At 39.7% G+C, this 27,747-nt stretch overlaps 1 protein-coding gene across 6 annotated transcripts in view; it reads left to right on the top strand.

The window, feature by feature from the left end:
* Nucleotides 1-27,747, top strand: part of LMO7 (LIM domain 7) — a 193,826-nt gene that overhangs the window by 90,069 nt on the left and 76,010 nt on the right. For 5 of the 6 annotated variants that reach the window (XM_057707242.1, XM_057707248.1, XM_057707240.1 and 2 more), the window contains one exon: nucleotides 14,390-14,496. In XM_057707242.1, the coding sequence (XP_057563225.1) occupies nucleotides 14,390-14,496 (107 nt within the window). Of the gene's footprint in view, nucleotides 1-14,389; nucleotides 14,497-17,939; nucleotides 18,017-27,747 lie in introns of those variants that run through there. The other variant, XM_057707245.1, reaches the window with a different exon arrangement.

Genomic DNA, 27,747 nt, shown 5'->3' with positions numbered 1-27,747 from the left:
AACTAATTTTATGTGTCAACCTGACTGTGCTATGGGGGTCCAGATATTTGGTCAGACATTATTATATTAGCCTGGATGTGTCTGTGAGGGTGTTTTGCATGAGATTAACATTTGAGTTGGTAGAATGAGTAAAGCAGATGGCCCTTTCTATTGAAAGTGGGCCTCATCTAATCAGTTGAAGGCCTGCCTAGAACCAAAAGCCAACCCTCTTGCAAAAGGAAGCTACTCTTGTCTGAGTGCATGAGCTAGGACGTTGGTCTTTTCCTTCTTTCAGACAGACTTGAACTGAAACATTGGCTCTTCTTGGGTTTCAAGCCTGCTAGCTTGTGAACTGGTAGTTACACCATCCCAGTGACTATCCTGGTTCTCAGGCTCTGTCCATGAACTAGAACTACACCATCAGCTCTCCTGGGTGTCCAGCTTGTAGATGGGACTTCTCGGCCTCCATAATCATATGAGCCAATTCCTTATCATAAATCTCTTTATCTATGTATCCTGTTGGTTCTGTTTCTGTTGAGAACTTTGACAAATACAGTAGTTCAGGCAAGAGAATACGGTGGTAATATTGGGAATGGTGAGAAGTGGTCAGTTTCCAAATGTTTTGATGGAAAGGGTGTATAAGGACTTACTTATTGGTCAATAGAGAAGCCAGGGTTTTTGTATTAGTTGTTTTTTGAGATAAAATCACATGCAGCAGAGGGTTGTTGGAGGGAGGGGAGAATCAAGAGACCCTGTGGAGGATGAGGCAATTTGCATAAGTTGGTACATTTGCAAATGTCCAAAAAAGTGGTCCATGTTGATTTTAGATGTTATTCCCTAATAACATTACGGAAAAGATGATTAAAGGGATGGTTTGTGATTATTTAACAAGAAGGAAAATAATCACTAGAAGCCAGCCTTGTCCACTACAAACAAATGCTCTAAAGCAACAGATCACTGGGCTGGTCCCATGGAAGGTCCTGGAGCCCTGTTAGAGGTTATGAAATAGCCCATGACGGGTTTTGCTTGACTTACACAGTTTTTGCTTGTCTTAACAATTTAAACCAACATTTGCATACCCTCAGATTTTAGGTAAAATCCTCACCGCTAGCTTTGCAGTGAATCTGGTAACAGCAGGCCTGCATTCCCCCAAGGCAACCATTGTATGGGGTATCCCATAGACAGGATGGGAGTCTCTGGTTTCCTTATTCTTTTTTGTCATCTCCTTGATGTTATGCCCATTTTGTCCATTAATATTTTATTTATTCATATTACCATCCTTAACCTTTTAGGCATCTGTCTTAATTCCTATAATGTGTCTGTTGTGGTCCTGGTATAGTTGAGATGGAAAAGCAGACCAGATAATAATGTCTGTAGGCGAAATCTTAAATAATTGAGAAAAATGCTCAATTTTAAGGACCAGAATGTAAGTCCACGTCAGCTTGGAGAGACGTTTCTGGCAGTTTGCCGTAGGGCTTGTACTTGCCCTATTTTTATTTAAAAAAAAAAAAAAGATGGGATGATAACATGGGAAATTTACCTAGTCTAGTTTATTGACGTTGGAGCTGTAAGGCATAGCTCATGTCCTGGATATCAAAATCTGAAACTAAAAACGATCCAGATGGGCCTCAGTCTCCAAAAGGATATTTATTGGAAATATATTTCATCTGTATTCTATTGAAAAAAATCCGTCACATGAATCCCGTGATTTTACATTAGCTACAAATGGAGTCATGTATTTTATGCCTTATCCGTGACACCGCACTAATAGGATCACGTGATTTTAAATTAAGATTCTTTATAACCACCTTATTTTTATTCTAAAATTGACTAGCCTCATGGTCTGTTAAAACTAATAGGTCATTATTCTATGAACTGTGATGTCAGTTCATAGGAAGTGACTATGCCATTGTATGTGATCTCAGTTAGCTGACAGTGTAATATAGATGCCACATGGCCAGTAATAAGAGAAGCTGGGTAAATTCTCTCCATTTACTGACCACTTACTATATGCTAGAAACTGCCAATCACATTATTTCCTCACTCCATCCTCACAGTCACTCTGTTATCCTCATTTTACAAGATGACCATTAATAATGACCTTTACAGTGACGGCTTTTTGTGCTCATTAACCACACTTGGAGTCCTGTCTTGAGTTACAGATGCTTCACTCTGAGAAAGGAGGACTTAGCACACAGGCACCTTTTTTTAAGGAGGCATGATAGTTGTAGGCAGAACAGCTCCCAAAGGTGTTCACACTCTAGGCCACTGAATCTGTGAATATGTTGCAAGGCAAGGGAAGATAAGGTCGCAGGCGGAATTAGAATTGCAGGAGAGGAGCCTGGGTTAGCTGGTGGGGGGTGGGGGGGAGGGGCAGTATACTCTCAAGGGTCCTGATAAGTGGAAGAGGGAGTGAGAACCACCTAGATGGTAGTGGAACAGAGACTCAGCCCAACGCTGCCGATTTTGAAGATGGAGTGAAGGGGTCCTCGGGAAGGAAAAGAAAATCGATTTTCTTCCAGAACCTCCAGAAGGAACGCAGCCCTGCTGACACCTTGATTTTAGCCCAGTGAGACTGATTTTGAACTTCTTACCTCCAGAATTGTACAATCATAAACTTATCTTGTGTTAAGCCACTAAATTGTGGTAATTTGTTACAGCAGCAATGGGAAATCAATACAGCGGTTAAGAGCATGGACTTGAGTTCAGCTGCTTGGTTTGAATCTCAGCTCCACTACTTACTGGATGACCTTAAGCACATCACATACCTCGTAAGCCTCAGTTTCACCAGGTGTGATATGGGAACGATGAGACTTTCGTAAGCTTCTTTTCCTAAGAAGTTGAGATTAATGGGAAAATTAGCTGTTCTGTGGAGGGCCAGTTGGGATAATAAGAGAACTGAAAAATGTCACATGAGGGAGCAGAGATGTTGAGGCATATTTAAAGAGAAGATGTGACGTGAGGGGAACACGTGGAGGGTGTGAGGCAGGAGAGCTCAGGGGCTCTCATGGGGGAGAAAGACAAGATTTGTTTGGCATTAAGTAGGCAAAGTTAGGATCAATATTTTACAATTACAGTGAGGGAGTCTTTGGAGTTTTCTGACATAGAAATGAGTAAAAGTGAGTCAGCCTTATAAAGCAGGGAGTCCCTGGGGCTGGAAAGGCTTAAACAAGGCTCTTTCACCTGTGAAAGAGTCTCTGAAGGGTGTGGGGGCAGCTGCACTGAAGAAACATGTATTCCCAGCAACCTCGAAAGTTTTAGTGTCATTTTCCTTCATTAAGCATGCTTTATTGATTCATAAAGTATGCATTTCAGCATCATTACGACACAGTTCTTTAAGCAAGTACTTGTTTTACTTCAGAACATATGACATGGATAATTTGAGAACAGAACTTCGTTTTCTTTTATTCCCATTTTGTCTCCCCTCCACCCCACCTCTGGCGCAGCCACCAATCTGTTCGCTGACAGAACTTCTTAAGAATCTATGTCTGGACTTCCTAGGTGGCGCAGTGGGTAAGAATCCGCCTGCCAGTGCAGGGGACATGGGTTCGAGCCCTGCCCCAGGAAGATACCACATGCCACGGAGCAGCTAAGCCCGTGTGCCACAACTATTGAGCCTGTGCTCTAGAGCCTGCGAGCCACAACTATTGAACCCATGTGCCGCAACTACTGAAGCCCATGTGCCTGGAGCCTGTGCTCTGCAACAAGAGAGGCCACCACAATGAGAAGCCCACGTGCCACAACGAAGAGTAGCCCCCACTCTCAACAACTAGAGAAAGCCCGTGTGCAGCAACGAAGACCCAGCACAGCCAATTAAAAAAAAAAAAGAATCTATGTCAGCACCTTTTTTTTTTTAACGGAGTAGGTGAGTTTTAGAATTATTTCATTTTTAATGTAAGTTTAATAGGAATAATATGCAAGACCGTGCCTTAATTCCTGCTGCAGTTTGACAAAGCCTGTCATTGCTCCTGGGTAGTTAATTGTAAATCGAGTTGATGAAGCATTTCGATAACTAGCCTTTTACCGGAGTACTCAGTCCCCTATTCCTCTGACCTGCTGCTGCCCTAACTTGCCAGCCCTCAGTCTGTCTCTCTTGGTCTGGTTTTGCTCCTGCTCTGCTATCCAGGGCTGGAGCAAAATCAAGTCACCAGGCGGCTGGCATAGTTATCACGTGTCATCCCTTGGGCCCTCGGTGTCACTTGGCAGTTCCTTTTAAGCATTCCTGATTGGGTCCTATTTTCACATGTGACAAAACTTTACTGCTCTCCTCGTCCTCAGTTCCTTTCCTACCAGCGAATGACGGAGCCTTTTTCTTTGTAGAGAAATAAGGACCCAAGGACAACTTAAAGACTCACTGCTTATTTTCTTCACAGATAAGTATGGAAGTTGAATCCCTGTGTGTTTACCTACATGTTAGAGTCAAAAGTTTTAGGTGTGCTACTTCACAGCTTACATTTATTAACTAAGCCATAAAATAAAGGATGAATTTTCCAAAACAATTTTAAAAAGCTAGAGCGAAGCATGGGACTTAGTGTTGTAATACCTGTAAAGAACTGAAGGAAGGGGGGAAAAAAAGCTAGGGCTAGCTAATCAAAATCGTGACTAAACTGCTTTCTTAATGTAAAGTATATCTTTTTTAAAAATTTTATTTATTTATTTATTGGCTGCGTTGGGTCTTTTGTTGCTGCGCATGGGCTTCCTCTAGTTGCGGAGAGCGGGGGCTACTCTTCTTTGCAGTGGGCGGGCTTCTCATTGCAGTGGCTTCTCTTGTTGCAGAGCATGGGCTGTAGGGGCGCAGGCTTCAGTAGTTGTGGCACACAGGCTTAAGTGCTCTGTGGTATGTGGGATCTTCCTGGACCAAGGATCAAACCCATGTCCCCTGCACTGGCAGGCGGATTCTTTTTTTTTTTTTTTAAGCTCTTCATTGGAATATAATTGCTTTACACTCTTGTACCAGTTTTTTGAGTTACACCAAAGTGGATCAGCTGTATTTATACATATACCCCCATATCCCCTCCCTCCTGCGACTCCCTCTCACCCTCCCTGTCCTGACCCTCTAAGGCATCACCCATCATCAAGTTGATCTCCCTTTGTTATACAGCAACTTCCCACTAGCTATCTATTTTATATTTGGTAGTGTATCTATGTCTATGCTACTCTCTCATTTTGTCCCAGCTTTCCCATCACCCCCCGCCCCTAACCCTGTGTCCTCCAGTCCATTCTCTGCATCTGCATCTTTATTCTTAACCTGTCACTGGGTTCATCAGTACCATTTTTTTAGATTCCATATATATGAGTTAGCATATGGTATTTGTTTTTCTCTTTCTGGCAGGCGGATTCTTAACCACTATGCCAATAGAGAAGTCCCGGAAACTGTATGCTTAAAATGCAAATTTGGGTATTTTGTCACTGCTGCTTGGGAGTTGCTTTAAAATAATTTTGAATGATCACAATTAGTGTATCATAAGGTTGGAATTCAATTCACTTTTGGTGATGCTCTAATGTGAGTTCTGTAATATCTAAGTGTTTCATGTTACACTAACAAGAAACACTGCTTTAGATCATATTTGGAAATAGTTTCCTTATTTTCTTATTTGTCAGAAAACTTGTCTGCAAAGACTCTAATCACCTGGAGGAGTATCTCAATGTGGATTCTAATTCAGTAGGTCTGGGGTGGAGCTACAGCGTCTACATTTTTAACAGGTTCCCAGGTGATACCAATGCTGATGGTGTGTGGCCCGCACAGTGAGTAGCAAGAGGCTAGGTCAGCTGTTCTCCAGTTTGACTCTCCTCAGCATCACCTGGGCAGCAGTTCTGCATGCCCCTTTGGTCATTCTGATGTGGCTGGTGGGAGACTGTTATTCTAAAGTACGGACTTAGTTCAGTTCCTCTGCCTCCAACAATGGTTACAACCTCTGCCTTGCTGGCACATACCAACTTTTTGGCACTGTCAATTCCAGAGGCAGAGGAGATAGGGGCTTTGGTGCCATGTCATTAGTGGAAAAGGAGTTCAGGTTGCCAAGTCTCTTGGCCTGAGAATAAACTGACCTATTCCATCATGTCCTCATGTTCAGAGGCATTGGATAACAGACTCTTTTTTTAATTGAAGAATCTTGCTTAAAGTAGGCATAGAGCCATATTGGGAAAAAAGGTCAGACTGATCATGGAACGAGTGCTTGGTTCATTGATGGGAGACACTGCCAAGTGATGCCGTTCTGGGAGCTTTGGTTTAAAATGTTGCCGATGTGGCCCCCAGGTCACAGGCCTGAGCACAGCTTCTCTCTTCTTTAGAGTTAGTTAGGATTCTGATCTTATTCAGGGATTCTGTAATAAATCTCTTTATTAGTTTTGTCTTTATTTAAAGAACCCAGTTTTGTTTATGACAGCTCTTGACCCTGTACACTCAGGAAGTTTCTGCAGAAGTGGGTCTAACTGGTTTGATCTTATGAGCGGACAGTTCCCCATCTGGTGTGGCATTAAGGTTTCTTGATACAGAGTATTTCCTCTACATGTTGGAAGTCATCACACTTGAAATTTTATCATTAAAGATACTTAAAAAGATCCTCTAAGTAAAAATGAAAGTGGCTTTGGGTAGGGTGAGAGCCTAGGGAGATGGAGTATACACTTTAATGAGGATTTAGACTATGTGTAACAAAATGATTCAGTGTGTAAGAAAAAATACTGTAGACCTTAATGCCATTTATGTAAATTAGACTATATAAATAAATCAACACTTTAACAGATACTTACATTTTTAAGCAGAGGAAGCACCTTTTGTAAGATCAATAAACCAAAATGAGTTCTATTTCTGTATTCTAACAATGAAAATTAAGAAATTAGAATTATAAAAATGCCTTTTGCAAGAGCATCAAAAATTTGAAATACATAGGAGCAAGTCAGAAAAATGTGCAAGTACAGTGCACTGAAAACTACAAAAATATTGTTGAGAGAAATAAAAGAACACTTGAATTAATGTAGATATATATCATGTTCAGGGATTAGAGGACTCAATATTACTAAGATGCCAGTTTTCTCCAAATTTATCTACAGTCTCAGTAAACATTCTTGCAGTTCTTGTAGAAATTAACAAGCTGATTCTAAAATTCAGATGGAAATGCTAATGCAGCTTTTTATTTTATTTTTAATCTTTATTGGAGTATAGTTGATTTACAATATTATGTTAGTTTCAGGTATACAACAAAGTACATCAGTTATACACATATCCACTCTTTTTAAGATTCTTTTCCCTATTACTCAGCCATAAAAAGGAGTGAAATTGAATTATTTGTAGTGAGGTGGATGGACCTAGATTCTGTTATACAGAGTGAAGTAATTCAGAAAGAGAAAAATAAGGTATGCTAATACACATAAATGGAATCTAAAAATATGGTACTGATGAACTCAGTGGCAGAGGAAGAATGAAGACGCAGATGTAGAGAATAGACTTGAGGACATGGTGGGGGGGGAGGAGAAGCTGGGACAAAGTGAAAGAGTAGCACTGACATTTATACACTACCAAATGTAAAATAGCTAGTGGGAAGCTGCTGTGTAACACGGAGATCAACTCCATGATTGGTGACGACCTAGAGGGGTGGGCTAGGAAGGGTGGGAGGGAGCTCAAGGCGGGGGGATGTGGGGATCTGTGTATGAATACAGCTGATCCGCTTTGTTGTGCAGCGGAACCTGGCACAACAGTGTAAAGCTATTATACTCCAATAAAGATCGAAAGGAAAAAAAGGATTCCTTTCCCATGTAAGTCATTACAGAGTATTGGGTAGAGTTTGTACAAGCACCTCTTAAACCATGATTTATGGAGGTGAAATTCACGTAACATAAAATTAACCATTTTAAGGTGAACAATTCAGTGGCATTTAGTACATTCACAGTGTTGTGCAACCACCCCAATTTCCATTACTCTCAAGCAAAACCTCATTCCTTTTAAGTGGTTTTTCTCCGTTTCACCCTCCCCCTCCCCCTTGGACACCAGCAATCTGCATTTTGTCTTTATTCTGCTTCTGCTCTATCAATGCTGGATATTTCATATAAGTGGAGCATGCCATCTTTGTATGTCTAACTTCTTTTGCTTAGTGCAATGTTCTGGAAATTCATCCACACTGTAGCATGTAAAAGTAGTTCATTATTATTATTATTTTTGTCAAGTTCATTTTTATGGCTGCATAATATTCCATTGTATGGATGTATCACAATTTGTTTATCCGTTTATCTGTTATTGGACATTTTAGCTCTTTCCACATTTTGACTATTGTGAATAGTGCTGCTCTCAATGTGTATGTATATATACTTGTTTGAAAATCTCTTCAATTTTTTAGGGTATATACTTAAGGAGAATTTACCTTGTAATGGGGTGAAGTGGGAGTGAGTGGGGGAATGGGATGAGGACAACAGTAAAATAACAAAATATTGACTGATAAGAACTTACTAAAATTTGATTAATTCAACTCTGGGCTCCTGACATGCTCCCCAGCTACCTCCATCTCTGATAAAAGAGCACGGAAACCTGCTTAGCTGATGTGATAATATGTTACTGGATGAATGCTTTTGGAAGGAAAATGGGATGAAAGGCTCTGGGGATGAAGTGTTACCAAAGCGCTATGTTGCCTTTGGATCTGGTGTTAGAATACTCATGTTGGCCTCATGTCACTTTCTCAAAACGCTCTTTTCAGGATTTATAATGGAGCTAGAGAGGAGTTAAAGCTCTACAGAAATGTCTACTTGTGTTCATGTTTAAATCTGGAAAATGCTGGGAGGAAGTAGAACGTGGTCCTACATTTGGGGGCAGGAAAAGGAGAGTGAGACTGCTTTCTCCACTCATCTCCTTCCAGAAACAGAGCACTGGAGGGTCTGGAGATGGTAGCTTTGGGTGGTGATGGGAAACTCAAATAGGAGACAAAGGCTATCAGGTGGCACTGAGGAGCAGATTTTGAATTTGGGGTAATCCTTGCTTTATAGTAAATGGCTGATTTCGGTGTTACTTATTTACTCCTTGGGCCCCTGGAGTTTACGCTGACTGAGGATTCTCCATCTGATGGTCAAAGTCTTTGGACAGTTTTCATCCTTGCCTTGTTGGAGCTCTTTGTCGCTCCATCTGACTTCCTTCTTGAAACTCTCTCTTCCCTTGTTTTCCATAACGCTATTCACTTCTGCTTTTCCTCTGATCTCTCTGATGGCTAATTTTTTTAAAGTGCTTTGAAAATATTGGTGTCCTTCATTTGCTTTGCTTTTCCTCAGAGGGCTCATCTACATCCTTAATTTCAGCTACTACCAATGTGTGCTTGATTCCCTAAGCCATATTTTAAGGTCGAAAACTTCTCACATAGGCCTCCAAACTGAATTTACTATTAACTGGACATCTTGATGTGAAGATCTGAAGCTCAACATCTCTACAACAGTTTATCTTTCTACTCCAAATTAATGCCTAGTCTGTGTTCTTTATTGTCCAAGTATTGTAGCCAGCTTTTAAAGTGGCCCCAGTGATTCTCACCTGAGAGTCACTCTCTTGTAACTATGAATGGTACCTAAGTAACTAGCTGCTCTAGCTGAAATGATTTCCAGGTGGAGTGTTAATATGCTGCCTGGCCTCTTCTCGTTGATTATAGTAAAATGTGAGAGGTAAAGTGACAGGTAGAATAGAACACACAAGGTGTCACAGGAATTGCTGTTTTGAGAATTATCAGTGTTTTTAAGTTAATGTTTTTTTTTTTTTTTTTTTTCAGAAAAAAAGAATTGAGAAATGGCTTTCAGGCAGAGATCAAATTCAGAGCACTGGCAGAAAAACAAGGTGGTCTAAAGATGAAGCTGAGGGTGTGGCTGTAAAATCCCTTAACATCTTAGAAAGATACAAAATGGTGCCTTGGAAATCTGTCAGTGTAGCAGTAGGGCTTCTAAGAAGCTTAAGGGTGGTGTCCCTCAGTCATCTCAGCAGACCAAGGGAGAAAAGGGCTTGTCTTGAAGGAATTTGTGGTTGCGGCTTTTGTCTAATGGAGTGAAGTCCAGTAAGACTCACAGAAGACATATGGTATTTTTGAGGGAATTGTATTTGCAGAAACTTTGTAAACTTAGACTGAAAGGGACAAAGGATTACAAAATAAAAAGACCTTTGGTCCCCCACACTTCTGTAGTCAGGAAGCAGACTGAGAAAGCTACACATCTGCAAACACAAGCTACTTTCCAAGGAAATGGAAAGATAATTTTTAAGGTGGAACCAAGTGTCCAGAAAGTGAAGCAAAAAGTGAAGGAAGTATTCCCTGGCTTTGAATCCTCATGAAGGACCTGCCAACCTATGCTTTGCAGGATTTCAGAGTCTCTGTGGATCAGTGTGCCTTTCATTTCTCCACACATTGATCTGAGTGTGTCTAGTGGTTGCCCTACACCTGTCCTGCCATTGTATGTTGGGTGTGTGGAGGACAGGTAACTTGTTGCTTTAGTTCACTGGCATTCAAGTTCAGAGAACTGTATTCAAGAGCTGTCTTTAAGGAACTACGCCTGAGGAACTCCTGCACACCTGGATCTGATTTAGATGATGAGATTCTGGACTTTGTGCTCACCTTATAAAAGGATGAGAATTCTTAGGGCCTTGAGAGGGAGTTGGTGTATTTGCATGTGAGAGGGACATGAATCTTGGGGCCAGAAAGTGAACTGTGTTACCACATCCACAAATTGTCTCCATTGATTCTCACCACCTGCTCTTTATGTCCTTGTGTAGGCCTTCTGACTTTGAATAGGGCTGACCTATGTATCCAGCAGGATACTGAGGAGGTAATGAAGTGTGACTTGAAAAGCTAGCTCATGAGATACATACTGCAGCTTCCATCTTGCTTTCTTTTGGGTCACTTGCTCTGTCGAGCAACCCTATGGAGCTGTCCATTTGGTAAAGAACTGAGGCTTCTGCCAACAGCCAGCCTTGACTTGCCAGCTATAAGTGAGCCACCTTGGAAGTGTCTCCTTCAAGCCCCAGAAGGTCTTCAGATGACTGTAGCCCCATCTGACAACTTGTCTACAGTCTGATGAAAGACCTCCAAGCCAGAACCATCCAACTTAGGCCACTCTCAAATTCCTGACCTTCAGAAACTGTGAAATCGTGAATGTCTATTGTTTTAAGCTGCTAAGTTTTGGAATAACCTGCTAGGCTTTGGGATAACCTGCTCTGAAGCAGTAGGTAACCAATAGAGGTATTACGACAGACTAATATAAACCTGGGAATCTTGGTAAATTTTTGTAGCTTCCTCATCTTGCCTCAGTTGTTAGCAAGTACCATTCCTGATTCATTAATCTCTCATTTACACTGGCTCCCACCACCTTACGCCTGTTGTGACTGCCCTTATAATTGATTCAAGGCTAAGGGATGGAGAAGGGATTGGACAGAACAAGAAAATCTTCAGAAAATAACCTTTTCTGTTTATATAGTGTCTGGTTTTATTCATGTCATAGAAAAACTTAAAACTAAAAGGAGCTGTTGCAGATCTTCAGGGATTATTATTGTTATTATTATTTTTGTCTATTTCTTTTTTGAGAAGCCACTTTTGGTCCTCAGAGTGTAGGAATGGCAGTTGTTTAGTTCAGGCTTGTGATTGGAAGATTTTTATGCAGGTTGGGCTGAGAATTTGTGTGCTGGTTTGGGCCATGGAGCTTGCAGGGAGGGAAGGTGTCTGTCCTTGGTAATGGGTTACAGATCTACAAACCACTCATTTCACAGATGAGGCAAGTAGGGCCAGAAAAGTTGACTCATGTTTCCAAAAGCTACACAATTGGTTAGTGGCAGCGCTAACTTGGAGTCCTGGCTACCAGATCAAAGAGATAAGATTTGTTTTAGGCTTGTCCTTTGTTTTCACTTTCATTTATCTTTATTAGTTTCAAGCGAAAATGATTCCACTAAATAAGGACTAAAGGCTTCCCTATTAATATGTTGAGCTGGGCGTGGCTTCTTGATGTTTCAACAGACATGAAAATTTTATTTAATAATAGTCTCTCCCCTTAGGCAACTCTCTGACTAGGTCCTTTGAATTACAAAAACTAAATTACTGTGGGCTCAAGTCCAGCAGGCATGATTTAGGTTACAATTCTGATCTTAGTACAACCTGTTCCTGCTGTATAGGCCATTTGTGACTTTGTTCATAAAGTTGGTCTGTTTTTAAACTTGACCATTACTGAACTGTTTACAAGATTCTGCTTTTTATTATAAAGGCTTTATTTTAAACTAGAATTTAATCATATTTATTATATGTTTTTCTTTGTCTTGAATGAAATGTCGCTTTAGATTTTAAGTGGTTTCTTTCTAAATACTTGGATGGGTTTTGAGGTGTGTCTGTCCTTATCCATCTGTACATATTTGTCAACTGGATGAATGCTATTATGTTTTTCTAAAATATGTGAAGAATTGTTTTGGCGTCAGCTCAGTGGGTTTACTTTTAATTTAACTTATGTTTTATAACAGTTTAAACATTCAGAAGCAAATTGAATTTGTGGGAAGACTCCTAATGAATTATTTTTCCTTTTTGAAATGGGATTTACTTCCTGTAGGATTTGGGGTCCTGGTACAACAAATCATTTATTCTTGTCTGCTTCTCTGAGAGTTTTAGAACCATTAATTTGAATCATTTGGTAATTAGATAGTGTAGGTTTTAAAAATTATGTGAGCGTAACAAAATGATCACTTTTGCCCCTCCCGGCATGTTGCCAATACATTACAATTTCCCTTTTTTTTTACCACAATGTCAGATTGAATGCCTTCCATTGAGCTGTTCAACTTTTGAGTTAAGTTCCTTTAATCTTTGACCTCTTATTCAAAATGAATCATGGATTGCAGCTTTCAGCTAGGTAGTTCACCCTTCCTTTTACTGATAGTGCACTAGAATAACTTCCTGCCACTACAAACCGGTCTTTTTTTTTTTTAATTTTATTTATTTATTATTTTTTTGGGGGTACACCAAGTTCAATCATCTGTTTTTATACACATATATCCCCGTATTCCCTCCCTCCCTCGACTGCCCCCCCACCCTCCCTCGAGTCCCCCCCACCCTCCCCGCCCCAGTCCTCTAAGGCATCTTCCATCCTCGAGTTGAACTCCCTTTGTTATACAACAACTTCCCACTGGCTATCTACTCTTTTTTTTTTTAATGTCCCTGAGTTCCCTAAAAGCATTGCTTTTCTCTGCCATACATTTGCCTCTCCTTTCCCCAAATCCCCTCACTCACCAGGAATCCAAGCTGTTGACTTTAGCCTCTTTACCTTCCTTCCTTTCCCCTTCTATCATTCCCTCCTCCTCTGCCATCCCAGCCTGCCTTTTCTGCCTGCGGATGAGTTTCCCAACAAGGGAAGAGGGCAACTGCCTCTCTCTACATGGCAGCTTGTCTTCGGGACCATCACAGCCACCTGTTAGGGAAGGAGGTGAGGTATCAGGGGGCCCGAGAGGCTCACCCCACAGATGTGGCGTGGCCAGCAGGTGTGAGTGGACCAGTCTGGGCTGGCAGGCCAGGAGGCCATTCTCTTGCCTGAGAACCCAGCAAAGTGACGGTGAAGAGTCACATGACGCCTGCACCAGCTCAACCCCGTAAAGGGTTTTCTTTTTCGAAGCAGAGTAAAGGTAGACGCTCCAGCTACTTCTGCCCACCCCATGTGTGTCTCTGTTGTCAGTGTTGGTGCAGCTGTTTACGTGAATGGCACGCCTGGGTTTGTGAATGGAGGATTTGGGGTTTGAAATTAGATAGGAGGGCCACCGAGATTTTCATGCCGTGGCGGCGGTTCCTGAGGCAGGTGCGGGGCGTGAGTAACGACCACACCTCAACTCTGCGGTTCCACCAGTGAACACTGGGCTTCTCCTGGGTCCCATAGTGTGGTTTCCCTGTCTGTCAAGAGCCGGCTCAGCAACCAAACCCAGATTTCAGGTGTGGTATTCCACAGTCGTTCTGTAATTTGTAATCATAGAAACAGAATGTTCCTCCTCTTCTTTCTTCCTTGCCAACAGTTTCTGGGTGGGTGCATGTCAGTAGCTGGAGTTATTTTTAAAGAGGAGAGGTGAGGCTTGTCGTGCAAAGCTGGGAAGAGGGCGTTTGTTTGCAGAGCAGAGCTGACATCAAAGTGTAGATTACTGCTCAGTGGCCGGGCACTTGTCCTGTAACAGGTAATGTTTAACGTGCCAGTCACAAAGATCACAGGAACAGTGTATGCCCGGCATAAGAGAGCAGTGCCGTTTATGCTCTGGAAAACTGAAAGGCTATATGTGCCCATGTGTTAATATTAATTTTTTTAAAATACATGAGTGCCTTGATCTTGCTTCCTCCTTTTGTGCTGGCTGTAATTGGACTTTGAAGCTTGGAAGTTATATCATAAAAATTGGTAACCTTTGTCTGAGAGAGAGCTCGGCTAAGCAACCGCTTTCCACTTCTTTTCACAGGATAATATAAATGTTTTTTTGAAAGCCTGTGAACAGATTGGATTGAAAGAAGCCCAGCTTTTCCATCCTGGGGATCTACAGGATTTGTCAAATCGAGTCACTGTCAAGTAAGTTTGACTGGTTTGTTATATGTTTTTTTTAAACTTAGGGCTTGTAGCTTAAGTGTAAGTAATTCCTGAGCGTTCTGATTACTGAGAAATCATCCCTCTGTCTTCCTCTGTTTGCATTCTAAAACAGACCATTTAAGACATAGCTCACAGTCCATGAGGGTGAAGCTGTCTGTAATCGAGACCATGATATGTTATTATTTTAAGTCTCTGTATGAACCGAAATGGTGGTTCATATCTTAATGCTTGTCCAGCATGGTAGTGTTTGGTTGCTAATGTGAGGAGGCTCACTGTATTTATAAGGAAAATGGAGAGGTTATATTCTAGCTTACAGAGTAAAAATTGTTTGAAATTAAGACATAATTGCTAACATAAAAATGAGAATGGGACAGTGATAAAAGAGACTTAATATTTGGAAAGTAGCAGTGCCTGGGACCACCATATGCCACTGATGACTTCTGTCAATTGTGGCTGATTTCTAAAAATGACCTGTTTTTCGCTCTTTTAATAGTATGGATGAGAAAGTGAAAGTGGGGAGGGGGTTGTGAAAACATGTGCGCAGGTGTTTGCGTTGTGTTTTAGATGGGAAAGCCATTTGTTTGTATCTGGTTTCAGGAAATCTGGTTTTAAACTCTTGTGAGATTTTTTTCTTATAAATCTAAATTTGCTTTCAGTGAATCAGGGTGAACTCATGTTACCAGATGAATGTGACAGGAAAATGATTTAATTCTGTAATAATGACTTCCTCCTTATCGTGGCTCTTAAACCTAATTAGCATTTTTCCAAGGGAAAAAAATAAACACCTTGTTCTATCTCTAGAAATAATAGAAATGGAAAAATTAGCTTTTACCAATTCAAAGACTAAGTGTGAATGGTTAATATCTGTGTTGTAATAGCTTTAAAGTTATTAAAAAAATGACTGTAAAATCTTAAATATGGCCAATATTTTTTTCTAAAGAAGAATAACCGTGTCTATGAATATTTTTTTATAGTATACATTGTCTTTAGCAGTATAACCTAAAAACTTGGGTAGAATTAATCTTTTAAAAGCAATGATGTATTTTTAAATGAACAAACCATTTCATATCTATGTCCTCCTAGTTCTGTTGAATAAGCAGTTCTGAACTACACGGCAGTGATATGTACATAGCAGGGATGAGTCTGTCCGTATTTCTGATTAATTGGAAGATTGTTGAGAGATCCTAAGTTTCCTTGTCAAAATGGCATGTTTACTTCTGCAGTATTCAAGGTGATGTTTAATTTCCATGAAAAATAACTTATGTTGATGAATTTATTTTTCCTAGTCAGCATTCTCTCATAAGACCTACCTGATATGCAAAGAAATTTTTGACTTGAAAGTGTTTTTCTTCAGTTGTTCCTGTCTATTGAGAACAAATATCTTTTCCCCTTAAAATTGTACTGTTTTGAAACTCTGTGGCTGATGTTCAAGTAGGCTACGGACTAAGTAAAACGTGTTTGTTGGCTTCTAGTTCCAAGCCTGCCCTGAGCAAAACTTGCCTGGAGCCTGTTTCACGAGACGTTGGGTCTAATGTGTTAAGGAAAAATCAGTATCTGGGTTCAGCCTTCAATGACATGAAATTACTGACAGACTGAAACTGGGAGGTCACGTCGTTACAGCCGTAGTAGGAAGTATGCAGAGCAACGTGTTTCAGCGGAAACCACAAGTGCATAAAAGCGAGATGTGTCCAAGTAGTCCTGGTGAAACACCTGTGCGAGGACCGCGACGCTCTTAATTAAGAGCCTCGCTCCTCACAGTTCTGTCTTGTTGGGCCAAAGAGCGCAGGGACCTTGGGGCTGCTGCAAAGGAAGTGCAGGGTGGAGACATGAGGAAGCTGGCACATGGCTTATTGAAACGTGTGGGCCAGAGCTCTTGTGCCCTGAGATTGCATTTTTATAAAAGGAAGCAGGTGTGAAGGAAAGCAAGTCATTCCTGAGGAAATAGCAATGCATTTCTCTTCAGTTTCAGTTCTTATGTACTGTGGCGGCTTCTCCAGGTCGAAGATCTCGTCCTGTATTTATTGTAGATGAGAGGACTTGGTGTGGGTTAGGCCGGTGGGGGCATTTGGCAATGTCTGGAGATACTTTTAGTTGCTACAGCTGGGATGGGGGTGCTGCTGCCATCGAGGGGGTCAGGGACGCTGCTAAATACCCTTTAGCTGAGAAGGTTACTTAGTTAAGAAGGGTATTCTTTCCCCATGACAAAGAATTTCTGGTCGCAAATATCAGTCGTGCTGAGGTTGAGAGGCCCTGACTTCGAATTTTTAGATTTCCACTCTGCCAGCAAGATAATCATGTGGAAGGGAGAATACTGACACACACACTTTCACACGTCGCTGAAATGTAACCTTTTACGTACTCATATAATACACGTATTTCGGTGTTCCTGTGTTTGTTCATGTAAAGGAAAGGCTTGTTGTAATTGGAGCGTGCAGCAGGGTGTGAGTACTTGGACGTTATCTTGCCCACCCGTGTACGTTAGAATCAGCAGAGATGTGGCAAACTGTTTATTATTTTAAATGCTCTATCAACGTTCAACCCCTAAGATACTGCATTAACAGTTCACAGACCTGCTGTTGGTCTTGCTGCACGTGTCATCTGAGATACCTGTTTGTAGGACATAGTGAGAGCAAATAACTACATGTTGGCAAATGTGAGGTTTTTTTTGTTTTTTTTTTTGATTAAACACATAGATGACACACAGAGCCTAGGAGAATTGTTGTGTGTGGTGAGAATGGAGCAGAAGCAATGAAAGACCCACTGCTGTTGAATCACGTCAATAATGCAGACCCTAACGACAGATCTTAATTTCCAGTAATTTGAGATTTACCATCTAATTTGTGATAATTTTCACTTGTTAAATAAGCTAGGGTACTCTTTGTATTTCTGTAATTATACATATTAATTTTCTAACTGAATTATTTTATTTGAAGGAAGTAACAGTTTGAATTTTTCCAAACGCGTTTGAATGATTCCACTTATTTGGGACAACATGTATATAAAAGTCAGTTGATAGTTTTCGTTTTGACATTCCTGACTTTAATGGATAAGTGTATCTTTACTCCTTTTCTTCCCGTAAGGGTAGTAAGCAAATTGGTGACTTCGCCCCCATGAATGGTAGATTGAGGTTGAACTCATCCTAGTTGAGATGTTTACTGAGGCCATGAAATTTAGTTTCTGCACCAATGATTAACTGCATCGTATTATTAACCATTTACCAAGTACCTATACTGAACTCAGAGTCACACACAGTCTGCAGAGAAGAGCAGGTGTGACTCCCACAGAGCCATCCCTACACACTTTCTATAAAAGGCCTGTGGGAGAGCAAGCGCGGTGCCGACACGGCCACGCCACACACACTGCAGAGCTCCTACGGCAAGTGACGTGGCCTTTGTGGTGGCATCTGGTTGTTAAGAGGTACAGAACAATCCCGCGTTGTGGAAAGCAACTCAACAGAGAAGCCCAGATGGCCTGTATTGGAGGAACTGAAGTTGACAGAAAGGTAGAGTTGAACATTAAAGGTATTAATTTTGTATCTAGCATTTTGATTCAAAGTCCTGTATTTAAACCATTGCTCTAACCAAATTGTATATTGAAATTTTTAAGCTGAGAATTTGAGCAGATTATAAACATGTTTTTTCTTTCCGCCCCCTTACCATTCCAATCCAGTTTTTCGCACTTCCTTAGATACATTCTGTTCATAATCATGATTAGAGGATGGCGATGCTTTTGAACACAATATTTGTCACGCAAAGAGAAAAGTAGTTTTTAGTACACACTTACTCTTCTGTTATTTAGGGTATTAATATTTTAGGTATAAAATGTGACTTGAAATGTTATTGACTGAGTTTTTGAAAAAGATCTATTTATCAAGTGGAGTAGAGAAATCAAGAATCTGTTATTTTTTCATGTACTAGTTGCCAAAGGAACAGTAATTGGAAGCAAAATTAGTGTTAACATATTTCCCTTGTGAAAACAAAGGAGGCTCAAAATGATACTTTAAGAATTTAACTGTTCTCTAAAGCTTCGAAAGGGTGCTTGATTTTGCAGCAATACTGTTAAGTCATGTCTTAGGAATCAAGTTCCCAGATGGTTCTCTTTTAGAGTCTGCCAGATTGGACTTGAGATATGAATGTGTATGTGTATTTATTTAAGGTTTTTATTCCTGTAAGTAAAAATATACCTATTTTGAATTGTATAATTTTCAACTTTTTCTCATTTAAACCTGATTTTATTACTTTTTTTTTCCAGATGTGTCTTCTAAATGAGTTTCTCAATGTCTTAATCTGTTTAAAAAAAAAAAAAAAATGAAAAGGAAAAAAGCAGCCTTAGTGGTATCCAAACTTGGATCTGTAACTTGAGTATGGGGACTTCCACCTGTCAATTCATGTTACTATTTTAAAATGTTCCCTCCCTTCCTACCAAGTAATTAGAACAGAATAAAACAGAAAGGAAGTTTACTATGTCACATACATCTCTATGGCATTCATTCTCTGGTGTTAGGTAGTTACTGAAAGGGAGACATTAATTCTTCTGGGTTGGCGAGGTCCTGTTTAAGGCCAGCAGCGAAAATATATGGTTATATTTTCAAATGATCTTTAATTGCAAAGTTTGAATATCTAAGAGTCTGCTTAGCTGCAAAGAAGGTGGTGAAATATGAGTGGCAGGGACAAATTGTAGAATAACTGAAGTTTTATCTGGTACTTGTTTACCTGCATTTCTAGTTCTTAATTTACCTCTTCAATAGATCAACATGTTTCTGGATGTCAGCTCTCCTTCCTCAGCTCCCCACTCCCTCAAAGCCAAAGAGCCATGAGCGCCTGATTCTGTGTTGGCTTGCAGGGTGAGACTTCATGTTATAGACTTTTATGGCCAGGACCTTTATCTTCAAAAGTAACCCATCCTAAATTCATTGCTCCAAAGAATCTCACTTGGTGGCTCATCTTAATTAGCAGTTGTTAGGAGTCAGTTCAGGGGAGGACAATCAGATAGCATTTGTTTTATGACATGGTCTTGCAGAGGGTTAAAGCAAAGAGATATTTTTGTTGAAGAGATTCTTCTTTCCCACCTAATTATCTGTAGGGCTGCCTATGTTGAATTAATCAAACGTTTACAGTTATATGCACTGTAATATCTGTAATCCTGTCAGTCATTTTTGAAAATGAGAGCTTCACTAATAACTGAAGATGTTAATCATTGTTTTTCCCTGAATTTCATGCTATATTCTGGTCTGATTTAATTATTTGAGTGAAGGGTATACATGTGAGGTGCGTGTGCTTACATCTGTTTCTGGAGCTACAGAGTAGAAAGTGGCATTTAATCCAGTATGGGGACATTTTGGTTTCATTCACTTGCCAGTCACGCCACAAGCATTGATTCAGTATATTCTCTGCGTCTGGTATTTACACAGATATAAATAAGATAGAGGCCTGCCCTTAAAGGGGCTCACATTATAACTGAGTTCAGTTAGAATACATTGTGTTAAATGCACAGGGCTCTCTGGGACTATAGAGATGAACAGTCATTTCGACTTTTTAATCAGGAAACACTTCTAATTGAAGGTGATATTGGGCTTTCAAAGCATTTCTTGTTTTTATCTACATCTAGTTTTTGCCTAGACTTGAAACTATTTGAGGGCAGAGATATTGCATTACCCTTTAATCTCCTTAGTTCCTGACACCTTAGGTGTTAAATACTTATTTGAAAATCAGATTTTAATTATGAAGATATCCTGGAAATCTTTTTTTTTTTTTTACTGAAGTGTTATTGCTTTACACTGTTGTGCCAGTTTCTGCTGTACAACTCAGTGAATCAACTGTATTTATACGTATGTCCCTATATCCCCTCCCTCTTAAGTCTCCCTCCCTATCCCACCCTTCTAGGTCATCACTAATCATCCAGTTGATCTCCCTGTGTTATGCAGCAGCTTCCTACTAGCTATCTGTTTTGCATTTGGTAGCATATGTATGTCAGTGTTACTCTCTCACTTCATCCCAGCTTCCCCCCTCCCCTCCCCCCCCCACCTCTGTGTCCTCAAGTCCGTTCTCTACATCTCCATCTTTATTCTTGCCCTGCCATTGGGTTCATCAGTACCATTTTTTTAGATTCCAGGCTTTGAAGATGAGAACTGAATTTTTCTTTTGCTAAGTCTTCCTCAGTTTCTTCCTCATCTTTCAAAATTGCAAAGCAGATCTGGCAAAGCAGTCACTAAACTTGGTTTGAATTGCATTTTACTTATCCTTCCAGAATATTACAATGTCATCTAAAACTTATACTGTTTAAAAGAAGAATGAGTGTTTCCTCTCAGTTGTGTGAGTGAAACTAAAATTGGAATTTGGGCCCATGTGCTTTCCAGAGTATTTGGTGGAAGTTTTAATCCTTATGCTGAGGTCAAATGACAAATACTAATATTGTTTTTAACTGACATTTGAGGGATGTTCCATGCTTATATTTATATGAAGTTTTAGAAACATTTTAGTGTTTTCCTATCATCCCCAATCTAAATGTATGCTTAAGACTTGGGTGGAAAAATATAGTGGTTACATTGGTAGTTGGAATATCTTGTAGAAGCTCAAGGGCAAGGGATAGAAATTTTTAAAAGCGGGAACCAATAGTGGAGGTAACTTAATGAGAAGTCATTAAAGTTACTTTAATAAGAAGTTTTACCAACAAGTTTACAGTAAGCCTTGTTTCTTCTAAAGTCAAGCCATCTGCCTTGGTACCTCTTACCTTTGCCTAGCATTAAACACCAAAGCCAATTTGAAAAGTCACAAATTACCTTTGACTCTGGCATGACAAAAACCATTTGAAGAAGGTGAGCACACAGAAGCATGACGATTTCTTAGCAGTCCATTTGAACTGTTTCTAGTACACCTCAGGCTGAGTTTCTTTCTCACCCAGGATGAAATAGTTCAGTTGATGTGCATCAATTGTCATGAATAGATAATCATTTTAACAAGAGCAGGGACTTAGGTGCCTGACATGGGTTTAATCCCATCCCATTCAGTCACCTGGTGGCTGAATGACCTTAGACAGGTTACTTTTCCTCCCTGGATCCCTTTGCTTCTCAGTGAATAAGACAGATGGAATTGCTAATATCTTAGAGCTTAGCACATAAAACCATTTGGGGGATAGTCCTATCCTGCCAGGACACTGTTATGATTTTCATAAAGTCAAGTATGTAAAGTGTGTAGTGTTTGACATATATATAGTAGGGCTCAGTAAATGGTATTGAATTATCAGTTGTGATCATTTCCATAATTCAGATTCCTGACCCTATGAAGTGAAGGTATGTGTGCCCTGTAGAAGAACATGGAAGGAAAAATTTGGCTCCCAGCTACTTAAATTGTGATGAATGGCTATAGGCTCTTTGTTTTTTAATGAGAATTTTGGCCATTTTAGACTTTTCTTTCAAGGAGCAGACATTCATGTATGTTTAGTCAGCTTTTTATAATTTGTCCATTTTGTTAGAATAGCAAAGCTGCAAGCCAGAGAACATATACATAAGTTATTTACTCTTGCTCTTGTTTATATGGGACCGACATAATTTTATTAACTTTTTGAGACCTCAATTTTCTGTATATTTTATGAAATGTTATAAATGTTTGATTTGGATTTATTTCCTTAAAAAGGTTTTATTTCCATATTTAAAAAAGCAAATAAATAAATAAATAAAACCACAAGCAGTCTACAACACAAATCCAAATCCAAAACTTTGTTTATTGGTTTCATTCTTTCATCCCATTTTTCCTTCACTTCTGTGAAAATTCTTATCATTTTGGTTTTTAGAAGAGGTGAGGTAGTTATCCTTTAGATAGGCAAGATCAGATTAGATGCCTTTCTCTAAAAGGCTTTTGTAGACCTTATGAATTTTTTTGGGGGGGTATAATTTGTATTCATAATGTTTACAGAATTCAAATGCACACTGCAGCTAGGTTTTCCCCCAGATAGAAAAGTTAGCTGTTCCTTTTGGGCATCTCCATCTGTGTTGTTCATCAAAAGGCTACTGTGCTGATAGCATAAATGTTTTGATTATATTCTTTAAAATATTTGAAGTTTAAACTCTGGACCTGAAAAGTCATAGATAGCAATAGGCACTGTTTGTGAGGTCATAAGCCTTGGTTATTATTTGGTTCCAGTTGTATGTGGTGAAACACATCAAGAAACTAGGACGTACACTTTCATGCTGATGTTTTGACATAACATGATAGCTCAGTTTTTTTTAAAGTGAAGAGCCTGGCCATCAAATGTTGAATAGGTATAAAAGTTGTATATTGATCATTTATTGGTTATTTTAAAGAGTTTAGGTTAATGGAGTAGTTATATTTTAGGGGGTAATTATCTTGGTGTAATTTGTCTTGTTGAGCGGCCATCCCAAGTGGGATTGGCTGCTGATGGACCGATGCACCATTTTTCAGAGACATACCTTCTGAGTTTCCCTACTGAACCAGGAGCCAGGGCAATGGTCACTTTTTCTTAAGAGCTTAATACCATTCCTTCAGATACTACTGACCAAATATACACAGTAAACTTAAGAAAACATGTTCCAAGTGTTACTGAGAAACATTTAATGTTAAGGAAACAGTATACATTTGCTGTGTAAATTAAGTACACATGCCACATTAAATGCATATGATAGTGTAATAAAATTCCATTCAAAAGAAGTTGATTAAAACTGTATTTTTAATGCATATACTTCAGGTAAGCCAGTTTTTCTTAAAAGAAAAAGTGGGGGATCTTGGTGGCCTGGAAAAAGCAGCTGCTTTGAATTAAGCTCTGTTTGCATTAACTGCTATCAATTTAACAAGGGTTTGTGCTGTGTATTTTGAGCAATTTGGGGAGAAATCCCTAAATATCAAGTATCACTGTTATTACATTTCACCGTTTCATTGCATTATAATAACTTTGATGGCTGCTGGACTTTTTGCAATGTTTTTGTCCTGTATTTTTTCTTTCACATTTACTGAGATATGGAAATAATGTTCAGAAGACTCTATGTCTGCGTAGACAATTTGGCTGACATGTTACTAGACTTCTTTTGACTTAATATTGAGAAGGAAAGTCCTCTATTAGGTGAGGAGCTCAGGCTTTTATTTTGTGTATAATGTATTTTCATCTCAAAAGTGTGCAGTAGAGCACACACATGCACACACACTAAGAACATATGTGAAAATTTGTAAAAGGCTTCAAAGAGTGAGGCACCAGACCCTGAGGGTCCCTAGATCCTTGTTTATTTTGGTGAAGAATTCATTTCACAAGAAGGGCTTGGTCCTTGTCTTGAAGGAGAAATAGGAATAGTATGATTGAATATAGGTGTCTAGAGCATGCTGATCCCAGATTAAGAAACAGAGCTCTGTGTCCTTTCTCATATTTTTCATTCTCTTTTTCATTCTGCTTACGAGAAAGAGGCAGGGTAAAAAAAAATCCCATAAAGACTGACATCCACTGATATAAGCCTTGAGCTGCCGGAGCCAAAGATTACTGCTGCTGGGGTATCTATAAGCAGCACGGTCCTAATGGGCTGAAGAGGGTGGGTGGGCTGGTACGTGAGGCTTAGCCTAGGGGTGCTGAGTTCTCTCATCCATACGCCTTTTATCTTGTGGCTTGTCAGCCACATCTGTTGACTATTTCATACGTGCTATGTACAGACTCTGAATCCTGGATGGGTAGAAGAGAAACAAGACCTACTCTTTTTCTACCTTGTTCTTAAAACCATAAATGGGGAAGTTGGAAAAAAGCATTCTTCAGTCTTAGTGTTTGCTTTTGTGTCTTAAAGAGCATTGCAGTGATTCATAGTTTACAACTCTAAGGGAACGATGGTTTTGGACTGATGAATATCAATAGGTGAAGGCATGACTCCACTAGAGTGTCCAGAATATTTAAGAAATACTCCATTAGGTTTAGACAAACTGGATATGTGCTATCTCTCAGGTGTTTTACATTAATTATTTCTAACCTAATAACAGCCTAGCCAGCCATTTCTATTTTGCTTGCGATACGTGAAATGAGGGGAGTCAAGAGAGATGAGTAACCTGCTTAGCTTATCTTGGGCAAATAACACAGCTAGGATTTAAATTCAGGGGGTGTCTTAGCCTCCAAAGCTTGGGCTGCTTCCACTGTACTGTCTAAACAGAGTTGAACAACCTTTAGAAACTTGCTGATATCTTTCTAGTGCTATGGGACTGAAATTGCCGGGGTTGCTGTTTAACCAGGCCAGCTATAGCCCAGATGGATTTGTGTGTGTGGTGGATATTACCTCATTTGATACATGGCAAATATCTTTATGTTATAATTAAAATATTCCCCTAGTTTGTCAACTGAGTAACTTCAAATAGATATACTATTACGGTGTGCCTTCACATCTAAGATCAGTGACTTTAAGATCTCCTTATTTTAGGGATGTTAAATGGACACGTGTGTGCCTTAGAATAGAAGAAATATGCTACATGTATGGTCTTTTCACCCTGTCTAGTAAGGAAATAACAGAGTGTTTGGATTTTATTGATATGCACACATAAAGGCCTTTGTAGGTTTTACGACTGTCACACAGATAGTTATGAATGTTCAGTTGTATTTGCCATGATGACGGAACATTCCTGTCAAAGGCTGTGGATTGTAAAACCCTACTAATCTAAGTCATTCAGGATCATACTCCACACTTTGACCTTTATAGCATCGGCATGAAACCTCCTCCAAACATCCTTGGCTGGGAATGAGTGCTTATAAATTATTTACGTATATATTATAAATCTTTTTATATAAATATATCTATAGTTTCATTTCAGTTTAGATTATTATATATTAAATCATACATAAAACCTTAATGATTGATCATTTGAAGTCCTCTTTTAAAGCTCAAACTATAAGCAAAAAGATAAATTATAATCATATGACCTAGCTTATTGAATTAAAGAAGAAGAATTCTTTCAGTGCATCACTCAAAGTCCTGCTATCAGTGTAGCCATTGGAGTGTTTGAAACAGGTGGTAAACACAGAGCACCAAGTGCAACAATAAATAACACAGTCTAATTCCAGTAAGACGAAACTCCTGCGGGATCAGATAGTGCCTCAGAAAAGCAAAGTCCAAGAAATGACTCAAGCACAGAGACACTTTAAGAATTCCTTTACTAAGACTTACAACAAATGGAATGACCACTTCTTCTACCAAGTCATTACAAGTTATTTCTTGTTCGGTGTTGAATGTAAACCTTTGGTTCCTAGGAAGAAATTTTTATTAAACTTTCATGTTGTTGAATGTGATGTTCTAGAGGGCTTAAAGATAGATGAAACTAATAGTAACCCAAGATACAGATATTGGAGAAGAGTACAAACAAGGAAAAATATCCTTTTAAATGACTAGTGGGATGGGTTAGATGCAATAATAGAAGACACTTGTTTTAAGGCCTTTGACTATATAAAAAAAGGAAAAATACTGCTTTTGAGAGAGGGAGTGGAGGAGAGTGGAAAGAAACATTTGAATGCTTTGCTTAATGCCTTGTATAATTTTATAACCTCTTTGTTAGAAAGAGTGATTGCCAGAGTTTACAGATATGGAAAGTGAGATGTTTGGTGGCTTGCTCAAGGTCACATGATTAGTACAAGTGGGAACCCTCATTAGGACTCCAAATCCAGTTTCTTCCCATTATAATAATTTGCTTCTAAGCCTGTCCTAACAAAAGATAGGAAGGTCAAACAAAGGAATTTTTAACGTGTTAATGTGTATGTGTCAGACATGAGCTCCATGAACTTGGTTGGGTAGGAAGGAAGTTCTGGAGATACAGAGGAATTTGTAATTTTTGAAGCTGTGGGTGAGAAATTACCCAGACTTTACTGAGAGTTAGAGTGCTTTAAACAAAGTGCTTCTCAAATTTCAATGTGCACATAAATTAGAATCTGGTTCAAATGCAGATTCTGATTCATTAGGTCTGGACAGGGCTGGGATTCTGTATTTCTAGCACGCTCTCAGGCTGGGCCAGTGCGGACCATACTCTGAGTAACAAGGATGTAGTCAATAAATGATGGTGATCACATACTGGAGTAAGGGTTTAATACAGATATTGGGGGAGATGTAGGGCTTGAGTGTGGATCTGGAATATAAAAGGATTTGAGTGAGGTGGGAAAACACTGCAGGAAGACAGGCACATTCAAAGGCACAGAGGTGAGAAGTCCTAATCAGTCATTTTACAGCGTCCTTTAGATGCAAAGCAATGAGTAAAGTTAAATAAGACCTCCATTCTTGAGGTCTACACTTATTTGGGGGGAGGATTGGGAGTGTAAGACATGCGTGTCTAGCCTAGGTTGGCAGATTGGAGGCAGGATGACAGGTGGGTGGGGACCAGCTTGAGTGGTACCTCCAGTATCCTGGCTGGGGGAGTTTGAACTATCTCTTAGGTAGTAGGATTATTACCAAATGCTCGGTGCAAGAGGTTACAATGTTAGAAGCAGAGATTTAGAAAGATGGAGTAATGAGGTGGTATATAAAATGGATTGACTGAGAACTAGCTTGGAGGCGGGGGTAGAGATGCTAGGCAATGGTTGCAGTTCATGGGTGTTTTGATAAGGATGCCAACTCCTGTAAACAATGAAAATGTAAATGAGGAGAAGATATTTGAAGTAGACATCATGGGGGTTGATTAGAGTGAAGGAGCAAGAAGATCCAGCTCTTGAGCTTGTACAACTATTAGCAGAAATGGGAAAGGTAGCCAGTTTGGGGGCAAGATGGAAATGAGGTTTTAACACATTGTATTGGATGCAACAGTGGAGCATCTAGAGGAAATGTAGGAGTTGTTAATGCATTTAGTCAGAAATTATGGTCTTTTTTCTTTCTTTTAAACTCCAACAAAAAGAGGGAATTATTATTTAAGTCCAAAATCTCTTTTCTGTAGTGCCTTCTGGAAGTGTTAGGCTGATTGCCTGTCCTAGGAACTACTTTGCTTTGGAGTAATGACAGTGGGAATGCCATGCCCTCAGGGTAAACACCGTGGACTTGGCCTCTGGACCCAGTTGGATATTCAAATCAATTTCGAGAATGCAACATCACTGTGTGTCCTAGCCTTGGGGTCCTTAAGTCATAAATACCCATTTGTGTGGTAGCCACAGTCTGCGCCAGTGTTGGCCATACTGACCCCACTCACTTGCTTTCTACATTCTTCTAAAATATGAGCAAAAGTTGTCGCTTTTCTTTCTTGTCAGCATCTTTTAAATCTAAACTCTGCATCTCTTATAAGCAACTAC

This window comes from Hippopotamus amphibius, chromosome 14 (genome assembly GCF_030028045.1).
Source record: "Hippopotamus amphibius kiboko isolate mHipAmp2 chromosome 14, mHipAmp2.hap2, whole genome shotgun sequence".
Lineage (NCBI taxonomy): Eukaryota > Metazoa > Chordata > Mammalia > Artiodactyla > Hippopotamidae > Hippopotamus > Hippopotamus amphibius.
Note: the sequence above shows the minus strand (reverse complement) of the source record. Positions and strands in the feature narration are given on the sequence as shown.